Source organism: Hippocampus comes, unplaced genomic scaffold (genome assembly GCF_001891065.2).
Source record: "Hippocampus comes isolate QL1 unplaced genomic scaffold, H_comes_QL1_v1.1 scaffold66, whole genome shotgun sequence".
In the NCBI taxonomy this organism is placed as follows: Eukaryota; Metazoa; Chordata; class Actinopteri; order Syngnathiformes; family Syngnathidae; genus Hippocampus; species Hippocampus comes.
Genome location: NW_017805003.1, coordinates 28,369 through 51,247, shown reverse-complemented (window position 1 = coordinate 51,247; position 22,879 = coordinate 28,369). Strand labels below are relative to the sequence as shown.

Sequence of the window (22,879 nt, the reverse complement as noted above, 5' to 3'; positions counted from 1 at the left end):
CTCTAGAAAGGAAACCGTCCCAAGAATACACAGGAAGGCTTTTTTTTCTGTAAGTAGTGACACAAGCAACACACAGACTAACCTTTGGCAACAACCATCGTATCCATTAGGAGATTGATTCTTAACCCAGAATACAAAAGCGCATTTCAGAATAGGGGGAATATTTTAGGAATGAGAAGAAAATGTTGACTTCTCTTGACTTGTCAATACAAACTGCATTATCTTATCTGTGCTTCCGCCGCGCCGTGCCCTTGTCCCTCCAACCGAGACCAAACACCCGCTGTCAGCTGTCAATCATGTCGTGACGGACGGTGACCTTGCACGGTATTGTTCGAAACGATTTGAATTGACCTTGCCTTTTGCTTCTCCTCCTGGTTTCCTGGGAAAATTGGCTTGCAAAAAAGGTGCCAAAAAATGGCAAGATTGATTAGCCTTCAGATCAGTTGCTTTGATGGAATCCAAACCTGCAGGTGCCAGGGAGATTTTCGTAGGACTTTAATGTTCGATCACAGCATAGCATGATGGTGTTTGACTATGAATCGGCCATTTGCATCACACGCATGTTGTTTTTCAACCACCTAAAACATTTATTTCCAAAAATGATTTTCTTATGAACACAATTAAAAATGTAATACATGACGTTTTCTGTTTATGAGAAAGAAAGCACACCTTTGATTTTCACAAAAGTGATTAATATCATATTAATCCAAATATAATATTTGCTTTCCAACAGACTGTTTTGCAAAGTGAAATAAATCAAATATCTTATTTAAAATCACAGCAGCTACTGCCTCTCAGCATATTTCAAATTAACTTGGACTTAATTGAATGAAAGATCTGGAGCACCTGGCCCACTGGCAGGAATTGAGACATGAAATAAAATCCGTACATGCTCGCCAGCCTTTCAGTCTGGACATCTTTAACTCTTCTGTGAACTGTTGGTGGGAATTTTTGTCCACTCATCCAGAACATTTGTGAGGTTAGAAGTCACTGATGTTGGGTGAGATGGCCTGTCTCGCAATCACTGCTGTCGTTGATCCCAAAAGTGTATGATGGGGTTGGGGTCAGGACAATGATTGCACTAACAAGATCTTCAGCATCGGATTCATCAGAATGGGGGCGTGAACTCCAGTGCCGGAATTAGATGTGTATGACATAATTTCCGGTGCACCTCGACCACACTTTATTTGTTTTAATATTTTCAGAGGTTGATGTGAGCAGAAGTAGAGATGTCAACATAAACTGATGGTAGTTTACGCATATTGGGCATCGTTTAGTTTCCGACATTATGCTTTCGACCCGGGCTCATCAATCACTCCATGGCGGAGTGAGGAGGGACATATTACATTCATGTCGCCAAGTAAAGAGCCATTTGAACCCATAACAATTAAACCTAAGATCAATTTTCTTTTCATTTTTTTTTTCATTCCTCATGCATACACCCAATGAATGAGGTGGTCCGTTAAAAGCGATATGTCAGCGCATCCGCCATATTCGATGTGCCACAAAAACCGGCAAATAATATTCGTCAAATTGAGTTAAAATGCATTCATACAATCCAAAGCAACAGTTCAGTATTAATCCAGTGAGTTCTTGCTTAGCGATACTTTATACATCTACAAGGAACAAGCGAACGAGGTATCTTCACAATGAGCTTCACTTTGCCACATCCAATACGGCTGCGGCGTCGACATACTCAAGATGGCGTAGATGTACTGTAAATGTTGTCTAAGAGAATACTTGCCAGCGGTTGTTGGAAAGGGCCACCATTCAACCCGATTGACTGGGAGCCGCACTGATACATGAATATATCCAAATATATGGAGTAAGTGCTGCCTGGAGGATATTAATAATTGAACCCCCACCTCCCCACCCTCCCCCCAATGAATTTCATCTGCCCCCCTTTATGCCGGGCTCTGGCGACAGGTCTGGTGCCAGTATCAGTAAAACATTTTTGAATCATAATATTTATTTATTGCTTTAATTTTGGGTTCGAGATGAATGAGATAAATCACAAGTGGAGCGGCAATAATGACTTGATTAGGAGGTTCTTGCTGTGGGAGCAGAGTACTGACACAGACGCAGCAGCAGGGAAGTCTCCACTACAAAACAAGCGATGTGTGTGTGTGTGTGTGTGTGTGTGTGTGTGTGTGTGTGTGTGTGTGTGTGTGTAAGGTTACACATGGTAATTTTGTTCTTCCAGAAGAGATGGCGAACTGCCATAATCTGTTCCTTTCACCATACAAAATAAATTATTAACGAGAATAGCACTCAACTTCCCCCCCCCCCCCCCAAAAAAAAAAAAAAACATTAACAAAGAGACAACCAGCAGCCTCTTCAAAGCTGTGAGTTTCTGAATTGGTCACTTACTGTGTTTTTTTTTTTTTTTTTGGCAGACAATTTCATTCTCACACATCGCAGCTTCGCACTCACTGCCCCCCCCCACACTCTCTCTCCCTCTCTCTCCCTCTCTCTCTCTCTCTCTCTCTCTCTCTCTCTCTCTTTCTCTCTCTCTCATGAATGTCACCTCTACTGATGGTGGCTGCCGGAATTCACACACACATCCTCTCAAAACCACTCGCTGACTTTGGATGAGGAGGAGGAAGAAGCAGGCAAAGGAGGGAGAGGGGGAGCCCGGGGGGTGAGGGGATTCGGTGAGGACTGTGGGAACAGAGCAATGCCATCCAGAGGCAGAAGAGGAGCCTCTATCTTTCTGAGTCCATGTCTCTTCACTGTTCCCACAAGCGTCGTCAACGTGCTGCCTGCTGTTCTACCTCTGGATTTAAATCCGCCGGATTACCACTCGGACTCCCGCATCATTGTTGGAGGGTGCCACGTTTAAATGGGAGGCAAAGTTCCCCCGTGGACCGCACAAATGGTGACAAACACATTGATTTTTCTTGCTTTTTTAATTTCTTCCTAGCATTAAAAATGATTTCAATTTTCCCGAGTGAAAGTCTTTTTATATGTGGAATCGTTTTTTTGTAATGCGTGAAAGTAGTCGACTAGTTTTTGGCGACATTGGAGTTTGAGCTTGTCTATGGAGGGATTGGCATTCAAGATGTGTGAAGAAAAGCATTTTCACCCTTTTCCAATGCCATCCTTGCTTAATATGATCACAACATGACTGTTCCCTTCCTGATATATTTGTGCCAGTGTGGAGAGCGTACATTGGACTGCAGGTGAACTTGCATCTCTCCTCGTTCCTCCATCTCAAAGGGAACCCTCCCACTAAACGGTTCCCTGTTAACCCATTTAGGGTTCCCCTGTGGGGACTTCTCTACAACCTTTTGTCCTACTCCAGATTTTGCGCAAAGCAAAAGCTACAGCAGTAAAAGGGGCACCTGGGCAGGAAGACACCCCCCTCCCAAAGTTGAGAGGGGGGTGGGAAGATGGCAGCTCTTGCTAGCTCACTCATCAGACAGAAACGGGCTGTCAAGGACGACCAAACCAATCGACCGGTAGCCAACAAGCGTAAGCCCTGTCCAAAGAGCAACAAGTCTTTGTGCCAGAAACAGATCCTGGTTCTCATTTCCAAAGTAAGACTGTGTGGGGGTCGCAAAGGTCGCAACGAGAAGAGACCAGGTGAGTCATTGCCACCATAAAACTAATGTACTGTGCATAACATTAACATTTTATGTGGCATTTTATTTGCCTCTGTTTGCCATGAACTTGTTTTATATAGATTGTGAAAAAATATGAGTGTTTTGCCCCCCACTAAATTCCATTCTATTTTGTTTCCAGCCCAAATAACAGATCTGCATTGGATCAATGAACTGTTCCTCGGAGAACAAGGATTTATATTCGCGCAAATGTATATCGTCTCCCATTTATAAGGCAGCTCCTCTGAAGCTACTAAACTCAGTATGAAATATAATTCATGACCGCAAAGCTCAACAGAAACATGTGGTAGGAAGTCCGCCTGTATGAATATATCACTGCTCAGTTTGTTTTGACAGTGAATGAGATTTAACAGTTGATGATGGTGTCCTTTAAGAGATGAATTTATCATAGAAAGATCTCTATTCTCGTATTTTTGTCTACGTGAGAAATGCACACCCTGGGAAGCAATATGACGGTGTGCTATTCCGCATCACTTCAAACAACAACCACAATAATACGGATATTGCTACTGAAGTTTATTCTGTTTGTAAAGGCCAAATTCACAACGCAGCTCGTGTATTCGATGTCATGACGTGCAGGTGTGTCTGACATGAGCTAAAATTGCTGATGCAAAAACAGAGGTGGGAAACAATGATTAATCAATTTGAATGTTCTTGTTTGAATGATTCACGCAGAGTTGTTCATGTGCCTGATTTAACGAGGTTTTGTAACTATTTTGGGGAGATTTAGGGTACATTTGCATGAGAAAAATGTCATAAAAAAATAGAAGTTTTTGTTCTTGGCATTGGTGAAAAGTTCCGCTGAATTGACAATGAGCAGCAGAACTGCCAGAGGACACAAAGATTTGCATCCGGCGCATGCGCAGCGGCTGCTCGTCCTCCCTCTATTGTCCAACAGCATGTTTGACTTGAGAATTTATGGGAGTACCGTTTCGCCTCTGGCCAAAGAAAAGCTACACTTTGCTACAGCAGTTTCATCAAGCTCATTATCTTCAGCTACACACGCACACACCCACATCAGTCCTGTCTGCTGACATTCTTGAAGCAATGTGATGTCCGCATCCTCATGATCGTGAAATGTTTTTTCAAGTTGGCGTTTTTGCCGTTCAACATGCTGTCATAAACAGAAACGGGCAAGACAATGTCATTGGAATCTGTTGTGATATTGAAAGCGGCTCCTATAAAGTGCTCCGCAATAATTGTCATAATAACATGTTTCAGTTGCTCTTCAGATGCCAAATTGAATGGAAAATTACCCAATCGGTGATGCTTTCTTGGTATTTGCAAGCGCAAAACAAGCACAGAGGGGGGAAAAAAAATGTAAGCTGTGAAACAGTCAGTTTCTTTGATCATCTTTCACTTTGAAAGTCCCTGAATGATAGACATAATCCTCTGCAACTTATCATTGAAAAAGACAAAAAAAATCAACGGAATACAACTAAAAGTGGTCATATTCTACTTTTTTTTTAAAAGAACTATTCATATTATAGTTGACTCACTAAATCCATATTTCGCTTTTTTGCATTCGTCACATACTTTTTTAAAGGACATTATTGCATCATGTTGAGAGAGACAATAAAAAAGTTGTTAAATTATTGATAATTCTCCTACGGTGATATTTTCCATTCAATTGTCTTGCTTAATAACTGAGCCACAATAACTATGCCCAAGCGTCACAACGCAACTTGTAGACATGCTGCTGATCATGTCCTCCGTGACGAGGCCACATACCGTCGCAGTTGATTGGAGAAGACAGTGATCGTTTGAGTGTTTGTTTGCCTGCAGCGCCAAAGGCTGTTTCGGAGCAGATTTATTGTGGCGCATGAGGAGCAATTATGATGAGGACTTTCTACATTATGTCTGCAGCATTTGACTTCCAAATCTGAGAAGTTTGTTTGATGATCACAAGACTGCCACGCAGCAGATCGTTGATGACAGTGTCAAGTCATTGTCTATTTTCACCCATTGCGGTGATCGTCCACGCAGCCGTAACATCGTAATACGGTAACACGCTGCAAGATTACAGCTTTGCGGATATTGCGCTCTTTATTTCTTTTGCGCAGCCTGGACAAAACAACCCAAACCAAAACGACAACAAAAAAAAAAAACACAGCTTGTTCATATTAGGCGACCAGATTTGTCCTATGGATGACGGTGCCGCGACACAAAGGTGAAACGGAGACGGAGAAGATTCTTTTTCCTGCCCAGATTTGTAATTAGCATTTTGACTGCATGAGCCACTGCTCATCTTCCCCGCATGCTGTTGAAGAAATGCCGCTCTGTGTGACACGCAAAGGCTTCGAAGGAGTCTTATGGAAATGCACTTGTAAAGACTTTTGGGGACGAGAATATTGTAATTGGCCGGCGACCGGTCCAGGCTGTACCCCGCCTCTCGCCCAAAGTCAGCTGGGATAGGCTCCAGTTTCACCGTGGCTCTAATGAGGACGAGTGCCATACAACATGGATGGATTGAAATGTCGTAGGGATGAGCTGCAAGCATGTGTGCAATTCACATGAAAGGCCTTTCAAGCATAGTTTTGTGTATTCAATATATGGGCAGATATGAAACACTTTTCTAGGAATTCATGGCACAGAAAAGCAAGCATTAACACCAGTGCTACTGTACGTGAAAAATATATTTTCCCGATTCATAGTGCTTCATTTAGTAACAACGTCGCTCAAATTAACAGCTGATAAAGAGATGGGGAGCTCATTCATAGCTGAATCTTTGTAAATATTTCTTAGCCCAAATGGCTATTGTGGTCAAAATATTGACGTTTTTCCATCTGGGAATAGCTCTGATATGCTGCGATATATCAAATAAGTTAAATCCTTTACCTGCAAGAGTTGCTCATCCTGACAGTAGGTTGGCACTTCCATCCACAAGCAGTTGGATGACACCAAGGAGGATTTCCTTCTATCTTGATGTCTTGGGGTAGCGTGGAGCCATACAGTATCTAAACAAATTTGGATGAAAACAAAAAGCAAAAACATGTTTTAACTCGATTGGTAACTCTGGTTTGTGACAAAGAATACAGTTTAACTAAACAGGTGGAGGCCCTTTTTACAATATGCATGCTGCAGCACAGATCTGTTCATCATTTAATCCCGATTATAATTAGCACTTGTTCTACTGTACTTTATTTCACATAGATTGGCCCAACAACGCCGGACTCAAAGTCTCCGACAATTAATTGCGTGTTGGCAGGATATGTTGACTTTACAATATCCTGTGGGTGGGAAAACTGATTCAAGATTAACCTCCTACATTTATACAACTCAACTCCATGTCATTTGCACACACAATAGTTTCCCCGCTTGCACGGGGCTCTAAGTAGAGCTGCGTTTCCACAAAACAACCAGGGGCGCTGTGGATTATTTGATCTCCTCTCGAATCTCAAAGGCTCTCATCTTTTTCCAAGAGGGGGAGGGTTGTCTCTACAATTGATCAAACCAAAGCATCACATTTTCCCACACGTGGGCGTGAAAAACAAACATAAGGGAAATCAGCGATCGATCGATAGATCGATAGGTAGATAGATTGATAGATCGATAGATAGGTAATTCTCTGACGAGTGCTGACTCGTCAAAATTCAAAATGCACAAATACAATTGAGACTTTTCGCGGCTGTTCGCAGGGAGGAGCAATGCAGTTGAGGAAGTACCCGAGGACCGTTTGAGCACAAATGTTAGGCCGCAGCTGGGGAGCAGCAGACCGAGTTACAAGGAGAGCTTCAGCCGAGGATGGCATTAAGCTGACCCCAAGAGATCAGGGCCGGGCAAAGTCGCTTACTCGACAACACCTGATCAGACGATGCAGTGTTGGGTAGCTTCTCATCAGAACTTTACTGAGTGTGACAGGGGTCAGAGCGCGGCAGAGGGAAAGCGGACGAGACGGTGAGGTGGGGGAGGAGGAGTCTGGCGAAGGTAAACAGATACTAATAGGAGAAAAGTCAAGATCTTAGCGATGGGAGAGAAAAATTGTGTTTCTAAGTGGGGGCTGGATGGGAACGCTAAGCAAAGAGACAGATAAAGGGGGTAATCAAACATGCAGGAAGAGGAGTAAAGAAAGATAGCAGAGGAGATTAAAGCAAGGTGGGTGGAAGTGAAAAGAGCTGTGAATCAGCCTGCCGTACAGAAAATGTGAGATAGGAAACCACGAGGCTGGATATTAACTGTCACTGCAGAAAGCTCTCATCCACATGAACTTTTCACTTGTACCCTTTTTTTTTTTCGTTGAAAGAGTTGTTTCTATTGTTATATTTTATTCTCCAAAAGTTGGGAGTAGGGTTCACGTGATTGCCTGACAATTACCGATTGTCGCGGAAACTGTGATGACATGCACAAAAAAAAAAAAAAAAAAAAAAAAAAATCAGATGCAGTGAAAAAAAATGTTGCGTTGAATTTATTCGATTTTATTTCGTCAAGTGGTTGCATGAAAAATGTGTTGGAACAAAGGCCATGTGAGTCTCATGTGGGCAAGACAAAGAGACGTGGTTTCAAACCAACAGTTTCACCGAGGCTTGTGTGACAAGTCCCAAGAACAACAATCATCAACGTGTTTGAACGGCAAACCTCAACGATGAACATCAGAAGACTCAAATTATCTGGAACCAAATGGTGTGAAATGACATGGAGTGATGATGTCAAAACTCCGTTATCTATTCTATCCTTTAAAATGTCATCAGATTAGATCCAAGCAAAGCAACAAAGTTTCCAACCCTAATCTTTTAGGGCGTTCTTCATAAAAGTAGGAAATCTGCACAAGATTAAGAGTTTTATTTATGCATTTACTTTCATTTCATGGCTTATCTACTTCCTCGTCTCTTGATTGCAGAAGCTTCTCATCACTTGGGGGGGGTAAGGGAAATGGACATGAGCGGATTGTCTGTGCGGCTTTCTGAATTGAGAGTGGGCTTGATATTTAGCTGTGGAGAAGCTGTTGACAAAGCTCTTAAGTCGTATTTAAAAGTGAGGCAGCTGAGGGATGTGTATGCAGGGAGCATCCGTTTGTTTTCCGTCGTCCTGAAGGTAGCACCTTAACCTCCCACGCATACTTGCTAAGTGGAATCAGTGGGCGCTTTGATGAAACCTGACAGGGACAGACTGAACTTACCTCCAACAAAAGAAAGTCGGTGAAGATGGAGGACACCGATTGGGGTGCTGATGAGCAGACAAGGAAGTGGGAAGAAAAGGGGGAACAAATAAGCATGAAGTCCTAGAAGTAACCAATAAAAGCTCTCAAACGACCAGAGTTATGTAACGTGTCTGGTGTGCACTTACATGAATAGTTTATGAATGCAAATATAAACAGAATAACAACATCTGACTCAACTACTGTAATATATCCCTTGGCAGTGTTCACACGGGGTGTGTTTGCTTACTACTATGCAGAGCGCATAGTATGAAATTTTCAAAGGAACTTAGCTAATAAATGCGTCGATACATTTAGATTCAAGGGAATCTGAGCGCAAAGTGCAACGTTGGCTCTCACGCGTGATCACAGACGATGTTTGGCCGAAAGGTATCATAGATGCACTCTGCGCATCCTGTGCCAATCTGCTCTTAAGACACTCTCCCGGCATATAGTTTTCTTTTCTTGGGAGAAACAGACTATTTAAACAGGTGTGCTGGCTGCGATCATGGCCAAAAGATCCATTTAGTACAATGGCAGGACAAGTGGACCTGGGAAGCTTTAGGCGGAAACAGACCAAGTATGACCACACCCCGAAGTCTGCTTTGTCTGTAAACTACACACAACCATATCATAAACTAATGACTGCACATTCGCACCACTTACCGTATTTTTCGGATTATACGTCGCTCCCGATTATAAATCGCACCAGCCAAAAAATGTATAATTAAGAAGGAAAAAACATATTTAAGTCGCACTGGAGTATAAGTCGCATTTTTGGGGGAAATTTATTTGATAAAATCCAACGCCAAAAACATACATGTCATCTTGAAAGGCAATTTAAAATAAAAATAAAATAGAGAACAACAGGCTGAATAAGTGTACGGTATACGAACGTTACATGACTGATATGCCTGGTAATGTCAGTAACGACGTAACATATTAAGACTTATTCAGAAAACTCTAGCATAAAGAACATGCTAACAAGTTTACCAAGCTATCAGTTTCACTCCAAATCACTAAATCCAATGAAATATTCATCTTCGGTGTCACTTTTAAACAACTCCCCCAACTCGGGAGGTAGACAATGCGCCGCTTCCTCTTCTACGTCGCTTACATCAGACTCATCGTCGATTTATCAACAGAGGCCGAGAGTGCCCTCTTATGGTTTAATGTGAAAATAGCATGTGAAATGACATAATCATGTGTTAATAATTTCACACATAAGTCACTCCAGAGTATAAGTCGCACCCCCGGCCAAACAATGAAAAAAACTGCGACTTACAGTCCGGAAAATACGGTACTGTATGTACACACCAGAAATAACTACACCAGGAAAAACAAAGTGACAGTATCAATCATAAATGAAGCACTCCAAGCCACAAAGTGCAAATCAGTCAAATCTGGGAGACATTTGAAGGATAATTCAGCCCTGGCAGAGGACTGTGCTCTCGTGAATTTCTTATAATTAACTCGGGGGGGGGGGTATTTGATAGATGTATTTGATCTCCGTACATGTGCACGTACGGCGGGAAAGAATAAGAAAGGAGGTGTGCGTAACAGAGACGTAATCGCCAAGGAGGTGAGAAAGTGTAGGTCTTGAAAATATAAGTCAAGGAAAACCCCCATTGTTTGATTCGGTCAGAGACGGCGATCAAATGTCCTTGGCTGCTCTGTCATGCAGCTCCTAGTAATTACCTCCAGCCCTCTCAATAGAAACTCAGCTATTAGCAAGCAACATATTGAGCTTGAATCAAGCCAGATAAATACATTAATGCAATGATAACTAACACGCACCCAACACTGATTAGTGATAAACCTCAACTAGTGCTTATTTTTCAGAGCAATTACATCGCAGGGAAGGGTTTAAGCATCCTTGATGGCTGCAGTGATGCACGAAGTGATTGCCTTGGCGTCGGATGCGCATTGAACTCATTTGTACAGACGCACATCTAATTGCTTGGTGAATGGTGGTACTATTAGGACGAGGCCTCATTCCTCCCACGGGGTTTTCAATACGATTATTGGTGTTGAATGTAAATTGATGAGGGGCGTCCCTGCATGCGTAGACGGTGAAATGGCTACCGCCGAGGTGTAAGACACGCTCAGGTTAATCAACGAAATATTCTCGACGCTCTATTTACTTGGATGGTATTGATTTATTTTTATTGTTGTCGCAGTGAATCTTATAAGGCATTTCCATTTGAAGAAAGCAGCAACTTGCATGTTTTTCTTCCTGTCAACTGCTATTGTTGTTTCCGTTCATATGTGATGAAGGTCGCTCGGGAAACGGGTCCGCTGATGAGTCGACATGTTGTGTGTACCACTTGCGCCAGTGATGTACACAAACAGACAGGGAGGTCTCTTTTGTGACCCACACTCCACTGACCTGGATCGGCTAATGTTTTCTGTCACTCAAGCCCCACATGGGTCCTGTGAGTGATGAGCGACATCATACACAGCCCCAGCATGGGAAATATTCACATGTCCGGGACAGCAGAATGTGCCTCGGGCATATTTATCTAAAGTTTTACAAGAGAGATGTATGTGCTGAAAGATATCATGCTGCTGCAACCAAATCAAAATGTGTACAATATTTAGATTCATAAAAGACAAACTACATTTTTTAACAAAACAAACAAAACAAAAAAAGATTTTCAGGTGACTTACACGATAAGACAGAGGTACAGCGCTGATGGTCTTTTAATGTGAAAGTGAAAACTCCCTAAAACAATAGTGAATGATGAATCTAGTGAGTCTGGAAAGCTCCGCAAAGGAAGAGATATCTTTTAAATGTAAGTGAAAAGTCAAAAGTATTGTACTTTCAAGCAATTACGGCTGGGATGACAGCGTCCCGGTATACAGTGGACACGAGTACACTAGTGTTCAAGGTTGTCACTTATAAACCGCGCGTCGATCGATAAATCCATGCATTTTCTATCCACTCGTCCTCATTAGAATGGCGGGTTTAACTGGAGACTTCTCCTAGGTGACTTACACACAAGACTGGTTGCCAGCCAATGGCAGTTATTATGCTATTGAAAACAAAAAAAAAGTTTTATTTTAAGTTTGCTCGCTTGCAAAGGGAGCAAGCGTGGATGCCTTTGCGTTTGCTGTTGGAATACATCTGTAACACCCAAAACACAGAAGAGTCACTTTCTTTTCTAGATAGTCATCCTCTTTTCTACCTACAGTCTACGGTGCAACCCGGGCTACATTTGCATCGCTGTGACAGAAACACAGCCTTTCTGCTCATGTAAACAAATGTGCGTTTTGCTAATCCGACGGGAGGTAGACTGCTGTCACAACATGTTACTTTCCGTCAGTGCGTGCACTTCTCCAGGACTTTTGGGAGCAGTAGGGGGTATGACAGTCAGCAGGACACAAGCCATTAAAGCTGGAGTTCAGAATTCTTTGAAAAAGGAGCGTTACATAAGGATGTCGCATGCTTACAAGGTACGTGTAGACTAGAAACAATTAGTATTGTTGAGTAAAAAGTTGGGAATCTCGTTCGTGTCTATTGTCATGTTGCATTTAAACCAGGAATAGCACTCAGTATTGCAGACGTTCGCCAAGTTTGCGATTTGAACATTTTTTTTTTTACATCGCACCAGTCAAAAAAAAAAATGCATCATGAAGAAGAAAAAAAAATTGGTGTGAGGAAGTGAATTCCGAATGCACGCCTCCGTGTTGATAGCAGCAAATGTGTACCTGTTGGATGAAATTTCCTCTTTAAACAACGGAAAAGTTTTTCTTTTTTAGTTTAAAATAGCTTACGCAAACTAGAATCCAGTGTCACATTGTGGCCAAAGGTAGAATCCTGGTGCCCGTGCCTTTTGGTGCTATGAAACCGAAATTATTGTGCGTAAATTGCAATACATGCTTGGTAATAGTATGCCAGTAGTTGACGGGCACTGGTTTTACCAACCATCAATCTTTGTTCCGGAGGCTCTAAATCTGTTGATGTGTTCGTTTTGCTATTTTTTTTTGGGGGGGGGGGGTGTTACACAGTATTTTCGTACTGGCTTGGAATTTATTGTCCATTGTAGGTGGAATGGCTTGAAACTTGATCTGTAGAGGCAAGGTCAGCGAAATATTAGTAAAAGTGTTTCTGAGACTAACATGGATATCTTAATTGTAGCACGACTACCATGAGCCATCTATAGAATTTCTGCTTAAGTCTGCTTTCGTTTGCGGTGCACAGAGCTGCCATTCTGAACAAACTGACATCTTCATTGCATGTCGCAGCGATCTCTCTATCTATTCCGTGCCTCCTTAATTCCCCTATTTTGTTATCTCCCCTTTTTTCATCCCTCACTTTGACGTTTACTGACTGCTCTGATTGGATTGTATGTCATGTTGTTGGAGGTTCAACTCAAGTACAGTATATTATTCAAAAAAATATAAAGGAAATCAATGGGTGGGGGTGTGTGTGTGTGTGGGGGGGGGGGGGGGGTTAAGGAAGATGGTGTATTTGGACTAGCAGATGTGAAAGATAGGAAATTCTCAGCAGCATGCATGAAACGATGGGACCGGGTCGCAATTTCAATGATGCTTCGACCCTGGAACATTTCCTGAGGGAAACGGTAATTCAGATCTCATCACTGCATCATCGTCGTGCCAGTTTGTTGCCCCCTGTGCTCGTGACCAGAAGACAAGACATATTGCACAGTTTACCAGGACACTCCTCGAGGGCTGTGCGCGAGGGCATAGGAGGAGTTTGGAGGAAGAGCAACACCCACACGACTCCCTGGTCCTGCTCCCTTCATCCGTGTTCACCTCTCTCATTTGACATACATTGAAAAGGAATGGTGAGATAAATAAATGTAAGCAGTGAAAAGAAAAAAAAATGAGATGAGTCACAGAGGACCTGCAGGGTTCTCCTTACTGTTTGAATTACCAAGAAACAGGAGGTGAGGTTATGTCTGTTTCTTAAATTAAAATGAGCTGCGGGGTGTTCGCTCATTAAACATTCACTCTTTTCACCCCCCCCCCACCCCTTCCTGTTCTCCACCACCAAGGTTCCTGATTGCATCTTTTATGTTGCTAACTCTCCAACTCGCTCTCTAAATTTAGCCTCTGATGACCCCAGCTATAGCTAAAAATGCATGTGATAGCAAAACATCGCATTAATACGGCGGCTAAAACAAAGTGTATTATTCATCACCTGGTGTGTCTTACAAGGGTTTTGGGTATGAGTGTGAAATGCACCTCGGGCGATTCTTTAATTAACTGAGAGTCGCTAAAACTTAAGCGTTTATGCTGAATAACTGTTTGCAATGAGACTTCTCTGGAGAGGGCAGCTGTTAACTGCATATTTTTTACTCACCACAATATAACAATCTGAATGAGAGTTTCGAAAAAAGGCGGGAGTTTTTTTCCGCTACAACATCATTTGTGTGTGACCCCTTTTGAATGCCGCATATTTGAATGGGAGAGCAAAGCGCCGTGAGTGATTCTGCCGGGCACAAACAAGCGAAATATTTATGTCAGCGTGTTAACATGCTCGCAGTACTGCTGACATGCTGATGTTTATTTGCCACAGCGATTCTTAGAGCTGATTTATTAGCAGGTTAAAGGTATGAAACAAAACAAACCGTTGAGCGATATGACAGCGTGTCTTGAAATGATGACATGATCAATTCAGTTGCCGCAGTTTGATCTGAAAGGAAACTGACTTGAAAAGACACGTTAAGGGAAGAATCGTGGCAAACCGTACAATTAAAATTTGCACGGTAAGCAGAGATGAAACTTTGTATCCTAAAACTCCTTGAATTTGTGTTCTGAGATTATTGCTAAATGAACTAATGGAGATGTTACCTTGTGTTCATTTGCAGAGCCGCAACTAAAAGGCATTGTATCCCGCCTGTATAGCCAACATGGATACTACCTTCAAATGCAGCCCGATGGCACCATTGACAGTACAAGAGATGAGAGCAGTTTATTTTGTAAGTGTGTGTGTGTGTGTGTGTGTGTGTGTGTGCGTGTGCGTGTGCGTGTGCGTGTGTGTGTGTGTGTGTGTGTGTGTGTGTGTACGGTTCTGTTTAATCTGTTGCGTCGTTTCAGTCAATCATACGTCTGAGGGAAGTCTATTACCTTCATAGCTACAACGTTGATAATTCTAATTCCTGCTGCTGACATGATGTGAATATTATCCTCACCCCCAGAAGTCTAATTTTATCTTTTTAGCCCCAAATTATGCAATTTATCCTGCAGGTAGAATTGAATTTGGAGGTTTTGACCCTCGGCACAAAGGCGTATACTCACACTGCAGTAGCAGTTGATTCAGCCAATTTGGATGAAGAAATGTTCCCCAGCTCGCCTTTTTTCTTCTGTCTTAGCTTTGAAGCAGTGCACTGCTCGGGTGCTGTGTCGAACTATCCACTTTTAGCTCAGCTCCAAGCCCCATTTGCTGAGGTAGAGCATCCCGCTCTTATTCAGTTTTAGAGGGTGCGTTAAGCTTAGTGAAGGTGACACGGTGTAGAGTTTGCTGCAACATAAACTCTGAGAGGTCACGGCATTTGGGTAAAAAGGGAGCTGTAGCATGCAGTAGAGAGACTGCAGCCTCCAAGACTGCGACAATGCAGAAAGAGAATGCAGAGGTTTTTAGCCGTGCGTGAGTTTGCCGTTTGAATTCAGAGTTGTCTGACTTTCTATTTTCTCTCCTTCTCTATCTTCCCTAAACTGTTTTATCCAATTTAGCGCAGTTTAACCTAATTCCTGTGGGACTGCGGATTGTGGCAATCCAGGGTGCAAAGACGGGGCTGTACCTTGCCATGAATAGCGACGGATACCTCTATACTTCGGTAAGTATGCTGTGCAGATCAGTCTACGAAAGCCCAAAATATTGCTGCACGAGTTTGTGACTTTGGGAGGTAAGCTTTGCACCCGGCTACGCATGATCCTGATCACTCCAAAGCTTTTTAGTGGCTACTGATAAGCGGTTCTCTGTGTAATCATATGAAGAGAGGCAATACACGGAAAGCCTTTATCACTACTGTCATTTTGGATTGAGAGATTCACTCGGCCACTTGGCAGTTACATGTTTCGTATTGGTCTTTTGTCTAAACAAATTCAAATGTTGGATTTCCGGATAGAAACTGTCAATAATAAAACTCATATTAGCCTTTTTTTTTAATATGCGTGGGAATTGTGGCATATGTATGACTAAAAACATTAGGCCCCACATTTTTGTCAAAATTCACTTTCAATGTTAAATGACACCTGACTTGGGAAAATTTTACTGACCACGAAAATATGTTCGATCTTGAAAGGTGATCCTGATGAAAGATGTTGTTTTACTATATTTCGGCATTGCTGTGCCTCAAGGGAAGATGTGCGGCCCGTTACGTCTGGGGTAAAAAAGGCTCGGCGTTAGAGGAAAAGAACATCATGCCAACAGTGAAGCATGGGGGCGGCTGTCTGATGGTCTGTGGCTGCTTTGCTCACCCAGGACCGAGACAACTTGCTGTGATATGAAAATTGGTTGGATGACATTTTGTGTGTGATAAATATGCAAAGAACACAGAATTCAGGAAGTGTGCAAATACTTTTTCACGGCATTGTTGTTCTGTACTTTTGCTCTAACGTGTAGCAGATCGAATTATTTCTGGATTAAAAAACCCTGGCGGAAATCAGGCGAGGATATGGCCATCTGTCCAAAAACTAAAACTCTGGTTAATCAACTGTTTTCTTCTTTTACATTTTACTTACTTCTTCACATAGGGGACATATACTTTTTTTATTAGACATTTTTTGTCTGAACTTCATTTTATATTTATTGTTAAAAAACTACACTTAAAAAATCAGGACTAGGGAAAATCTTCACGGCACGGTCGATGCATATTATTTTGTGACCAGACATGGTTTGTTCTTATGTGTTGGTTTTAGTGCAGGATAGAACAATTATGCGCAAACGCATGTGGAATATGGCAAAGGCACAAGCTCTCATTATCCTCTGAGCTGCACTGCTTATTATGCTTTTCCTCCGCGAACAGTGTGGGGATTTCCTCTGCTGCAGTCAATAGCTGTAGTGCAGCCCACATTTTTTTTTTCCCAGAGAAACACACATTTACATACACGCATGCACGCACACACTCCTATGTAGGTGCTTTACAACCGAACACCTGTCTTTTGGTATAATATCATGCATATTTGATTTTATGACCCCATATTTTCCTCTCGAGTGTGTCTAACGTTCCGATTTAACGGTGCAGGAATGGATTGAAGGTAGAACGGCACAGTGCATATATTTCCGCTCAAAGGCCACGCTCTGCTGTGCTTTGCTTTTCCATTCAAAAGAATCCCAAGAGAGTGAAAACATTTTCATCGGACACATTTTCTTCCAGAAGCTCATCACTGACCCACTCGGAGAGGCGACAAACAAATGTTTTCTTGGCAAATGTCTTCATCCCCTTACACAGTGAAGACTACCTCTTCTATTGTGAATATCGCATGCATTCTATTCGATTGACAGGATTGGTCTATGCACACGTACGTAAGACCAAGGGATATTTGTAGTACCTGTCCGTAGTAATTTGCTCGGGTATAAAATGCCTCTAGCAATAATGATACACCCAAACTTTGTTTCCTGGGTAGCGTGGATAATTAAAAAGCTGAGTGATTACTAAAGGCAGCAGGTGTCACAGAAGGTTGGAGAGAGAATGGAAGCTGCTCCTCCCCTCTCAGCGACGTACCAATCTGCCAATCAGAAGGCCACGGGACACAAATCATCACATTATCATCCGCATGCTTTATGTATGTTACCGTAAAGCTTCCGAGACAGTATTGACTGTCTCATGTGCGGATAAACCTTTTTAATATGCACATCCATCTCCGACTGTCTTACGTAACACGGTGCGCCAAAGAGCAGCTGCATCTGGCCTCAAAACAACATCAGCAATATATGCACTGCTGCTGGCTTTGCATCCTTTTCTGTGCATCCTTTACATGCACGCGTCGGTTTGCGCCATAAAGAAAAATGATGTGATAGTTAGGTATCCATGACATGGGTTTTATGTGGAGTGGGTTTGCTGTGGTAGTATTATGGAAGCATGGTGAATTAGGATGTTTTGGAGGCTTGGCAAACTCATGCTTTCAGTGTATGCCCGCGAATCTGATGGGATAGTCAATAAGCACATAGAGCCCGTACGACACTGTGACCCCCGTTGTCTAAAAAGGAGAATACGAATAATTGCATGTCGGATTTGCAGCCAGAACATCTTGAAGATTCTAGAAGTGCGTCTACATTTGCAAGGCACCCGTTAATTCCACACATGAGGACAAAAGTGCAAATAAGACATTTGAAATTAGGGATCAATATTCATTCTGTTCTTGATTATATGCACCGTGACTATCAAATTTTGGATTTTTTGCCCCGTGAGTTTAAATATGTTTAACACTTTACTTGTCGTGTTTGGACGTATAAGAGCAAGCAAGCAAGGCTGATGGCAAGGAGAGTTAAGCGTTCTGAAGGAGGTAGGGGAGACGTAATCAGAAATGAGGGTTGTGTATTGGCGGGGATGAGGGGGCGGGTGCATTCCTTCATCAGAAAATGGTTTCGTCGCATCTTGTCGATTCTCAGCACGGACACCACATTGTACCTCTCTCATCTGATTTCATTTAAATTCATTTTGGCATGGGACGCATGAGGGAGGCACCGTCTGGCATTCACATATAGAAGGGTAAACACATTTTTTTTTATTGAACTTTCAATTAAATAAATATACATACATACAATACGGGGCCTACAATTCATATGTTGGCATAGTCTCTTTTCACTTGTGTAAATGTGTACTGTGAACAATAACTACAACAGAAATAGAATACGTCCTCAGTAATAATCTGTCGACATGGTTTAATTTGGTGAGGAAGTAAGTACCCGCTGGTTGGGTTCTGTGTTCATCTTGGATCCAGAGGATACTTCAAGGGGGTTTCAAAAATAGATGTAATAACATGACAACAATTTTTGACCCTTTGTGCTAAATGGCCATGAAAAATGAACAATGACTGCATAATCATGCCTGGATTTTTGTTTTTATCAACTAATGACAAATATTGCTTTTGGGATTACATGAATGAAAGGCAGCTGATGTGGTTTCTAAAGGTTGGTTATTTTCAGCGAAGTGATTATGAAGGGTAATTAAGGGGATTACTTGCAAGAGGGGGGTTATCCCTGGTGATTCTTTTATTTCAGAGGTTGAACTGAAGGGCATTTTGTTAGAATGATGGTTTCTTTATGGAGAGAGCAGTGTTTGTCAGATCAAGGGGCACAGGATTTGTCAGCTCAAAAATCTTGGTTTTTCGCTCTCAGGCGAGACTGTCTACTTGTCTGTGTTCTTATCTTCTACTTTCTTCTTTACTTTTTCCCAAGTTTCCCCTTTTTTTGTCTGAGACATCTCCTGCCCTCTGCTCTCTGATCGGATTAATAATAAATGAAGCACATCACCAATCGATCCTCTCCTCTTTGCATTAGACAAAGCAGAGGGTATCAAACCTGCCAGGGGCTCCTAAAATAGCTCCATGCTGTGGTGGTCATAGTAGTGGTATAGTTGGTTAAATGAGAAAAGCCGGGGCTTGTTTTGCTCTGTTCAGGGAGCAGGCCTTAAATGGGCATAAACTCTTCGAGCAGCAGAGTGGACAGAGAAAGGTCACCAAGTCCTGAATTGCCTTGTCAGCTAAAGGATGATGCCTCCCAGAGAAGGAGAAAGGTGATGATCTATGATAAGTGTGAAACCGGAGGTCTTGTATCACCTCTCTCTCTAACGTTGGCTCTTCGCTACGGTTTGTTTATGCCAGGTGGTGGCCCTCGAGCTCTTTTCTTTCTCCCCAAAGTCTTGTAGAAACTCACCACCGTTTCTGCAATGTTGACGGCAATTAATCAATTCACCAGATTGGCTTTGCTGTCTGACAGGAGAAGGACCCTGACAAGACTGATAGAGACTAAGGAAGATGTATATCTGTCTCGACTGCTTAATATCAGCAGTCAACATGATACAAGGTTCAGATGTCCTGATGGAGGAGAGAGAACACACCCGTGGGGGCAGCGGTGTGGTGTGGATTTGGGGCCGGAAGGGGGAAATGATCATTTGTGACGATTGACTGAATGGAAGGATTGGATTCGAGTTTTGCTCCTTTGATTTTATGATGGTCATAAAGATGGAGCAAGCTATGCTTCATTGACAGAACATCCAAGATGCCATAAGTAGTCTTTAGGATGGTGGAATGTACGGTGGAGGGTTGAGTCAAACAAAATTTGAAGGTATTTGTAGTTTTACCATGTGCTTCTCCTTATCCATCAGTGAAGATGACGAATAGGAAATCAGTGCCGGTCTCGACTGACCTCGACAGAATATCCTAAGTCAGGCAGGTCAGGGACTGAGACAAGCCCAAGACTTTTGAAAGTGAAGTCTGAGACAGACCAAGACTTTCAAAATCTGGTCTTGACACCGGTCTCGAAACCAAACACTTGAGAAACACATTTCTCAAGGCAACTATGACAGAAAGGCTCCCTGAAAGTATCTTGAGTATTACAACAGTGACAGAATTTTGCAACGCTCGCTTCTGAACCAAAGGTAACTAAATAAGACATGATATTTTTATGACCTCATCATTCTGCTGCACACAAGATTTATTCAATAACCTACACCGCAGAGGTTACATTTTCATTGGCTCAGGTTTGTTTGTCTGTTTGCGTGCTATTACTGTCAATAACATCGTCTTGAAGTTGTTTTTCCTCCTAAATCTTATCCAGATGTCATGCTGATTTCTTGATTTGGCAGCAATGTACATTAAAATTCGATGCAACATGTTTGGGCTTTGATATTTCAGTCAAACTGTCAGATGGGGTTGTTACTTTCGTAGAATTTTATTTAACACGGTTATTTTAGATCCAGATGAAAATTCTTTATTTGTATAAAACAATCTGTGTCCAGTGTATAATGGTTGTTGCGCGTATCCTCTTCTTTTCCCTGTGGGAGGTTTAATGATCAGCAGAGATGTTCATGTTGTTTTGCCATGTACGGCATGAATGTTCATGTTTTTATACCCCAAGGATAAGGATGTCCATGCTTTCAAACGTGCTTTCTTTTTACATGTTCAAAGACTCCAATGATGCTTCACTGATCTCATGACAATTGCGCGTAATTTGGCTTCCCTTGCAATCGTTGCTAATGTGAATGCACCTCTGCCCCGTTCTCCCTCTTCATGTTTATTTCTAGGATCACTTCACTCCGGAGTGTAAGTTCAAGGAGAGTGTGTTTGAGAACTACTACGTCACATACTCCTCAATGCTCTATCGGCAGACCCAGTCTGGTCGCGCTTGGTATATCGGTATCAACCGTGACGGCCAGGTCATGAAGGGCAACCGGGTAAAGAAGAACAAAGGAGCCGCGCACTTCCTGCCTAAAGTTATCGAGGGTCAGTTTCCATTTTTGTGAGCCTTGTCTGTAATTCGGGATGGGCATTTGAATACACTAAATAAACAACGGCAGGTAGAATTATTGATCAGATCATTTTAGTTTCATTTTTGTGAGCCTCGTCCGCCATGTGCTTGTCTACTGAACAAGCTGCTGAACCACTGAAGAAGAATGCACGTCGGCACTTTGTGCGTGTGGCGTACGCATGCTGAATAAAAGAGTGCCTTAACTTTGTAACCAGTTGCCTCTGTGCATTAAGATTATATTCCGCAAATTAACTCAACACCAATGGATAGATAAATGGTATAGAAGCAATGACGTGCTAGCTCTGGTGTTAGCAGGCTCCAACCCTCAGCCATCACACGAAATCTACAATCAGGTACACTAAGTTTCCCTGTCGCGTTGAGCAAATTAATCATCTCCAATGACTAGTGCGTGAGCACAGGGAGACCGTCATGTTAATTTCCAATCCTGTCTCGAGCCAGCAAACTTGACACTGAAAGGATGGACGGCAGTTTTGCCTCTTGTTTGAGACATTACTGACTGCACAAGATACCGATAAAAGAAAATGTTATCTAATGTCCCAAATTGTCAACACCTGATTTGTGGATTTTTAATGCCCATCCCTTCAATGTATAACAATGTCAATGTTTGTCGGTAATTATGGGCATTATTTCTTTGCTGTACAGTTGCAATGTATAAGGAGCCATCGCTACATGAGCTCACGAGTGAGCCTGTGAGTCCTCCACGGAAGACAACCAAAACATCAGATTCCCCGTCCTTAAAAAATGGACGGAAAGAAGCCCCCAAGGCTGATGCCTCATAGCACAGGAGACGGAGGGTGGGTCAGAGGGCAACAGTGACACTTGGAACAAAGTCAGCCATCATGCTCGGAGGATGGCTGGGTGAATGTCTCTCATGGTCCAGGAGTGCACGATAAGATGCTGAGGGATGAAGGGTGAGCAGTCCATCAGCAGACAACACAATGAGAGAGGAATCTTCCCTCCCCGCCCTTGTCACCACAGAATGACAGACCTGGACCCTGGTCGCAGCAACTTTCTACCGCCATCCGAAATGTTTGTCTCCACTGAGCCCCTTCGAATTTCCTGATACACAGGCTCATTAATTTCTCGGTTATCATCATGCTTCATGGTCACCGTGACACTTTTGTCTTTTCTCCCGCGCCTGTGCAGCGTTTGCGCTATTGCATTGTGATATTCACCATCCGCACGTTTACAAAGCAGTCTCGACTTCATAATCCTCACCCATGAGCCCACTCTTGATCCCTAAAGTTGGTGACTGTGCCGCCCAGCCGGCTTTCCCCACACCATCTGCCGACCAGCTCGGCTAATCATCAAGGTCAGCTAAAGCTCAACATGAGATGAAGCAGCTCAAAAGAGTCAAGATGGCAACTGGAATCCTGGGTCAAATCAAGTCAGATGAGGATCAGGGAGAAAGTGATGACACAATCTCACAAATACGATTAGCCATCAATACTTCTTGGCCATTGTTCAGAGAAAATCTAAATGAATTCCGCGATTTGAAATCTGCGACGGCGGCACGTTGGTCAGCTGATGAGCACGTTGGCCACAAAGTGCAGAGGTGCAGGGTTCGATTTTGGCTCCGGCCTTCCTCTGTGGAGTTTGCATGTTCTCACCCTGCCTGTGTGGATTTTCTCCGGGCACTCCGCTTTCCTCCCACATTCC

General features: G+C 42.7%; 1 protein-coding gene and 1 long non-coding RNA gene across 3 annotated transcripts in view; one reads left to right on the top strand and one right to left on the bottom strand.

Moving 5' to 3' along the window:
* The window catches only part of LOC109508961 (uncharacterized), a 34,673-nt gene that overhangs the window by 5,749 nt on the left and 6,045 nt on the right, over positions 1–22,879 (bottom strand). The window contains exon 2 of the long non-coding RNA XR_002166827.1: positions 6,462–6,580. This is a non-coding gene — a long non-coding RNA (uncharacterized LOC109508961). The remainder of the gene's footprint in view (positions 1–6,461; positions 6,581–22,879) is intronic.
* fgf11b (fibroblast growth factor 11b) lies at positions 2,582–22,816 on the top strand. Of its 2 annotated transcripts, XM_019858868.1 has the most exons (6): positions 2,582–3,182; positions 3,260–3,585; positions 14,595–14,705; positions 15,460–15,563; positions 20,976–21,174; positions 21,863–22,816. In XM_019858868.1, the coding sequence occupies exons 2-6, from the start codon at positions 3,393–3,395 to the stop codon at positions 21,997–21,999; spliced, it is 744 nt and encodes a 247-aa protein (XP_019714427.1). In that variant the 5' UTR covers positions 2,582–3,182; positions 3,260–3,392; the 3' UTR covers positions 22,000–22,816. The 2 variants fall into 2 exon arrangements, with proteins under 2 accessions (XP_019714427.1, XP_019714422.1); XM_019858863.1 differs by having other exon boundaries at positions 2,582–3,585.

What these genes read in the sequence shown, in the direction of transcription:
- fgf11b (XM_019858868.1), top strand. Translation starts at nt 3,393, where the DNA reads ATGGCAGCTCTTGCTAGCTCACTCATCAGACAGAAACGGGCTGTCAAG. An exon ending in AGATGAGAGCAGTTTATTTT is followed by an intron (nt 14,706 to 15,459) that starts GTAAGTGTGTGT and finishes TATCCAATTTAG; the next exon opens with CGCAGTTTAACCTAATTCCT. An exon ending in ACGGATACCTCTATACTTCG is followed by an intron (nt 15,564 to 20,975) that starts GTAAGTATGCTG and finishes GTTTATTTCTAG; the next exon opens with GATCACTTCACTCCGGAGTG.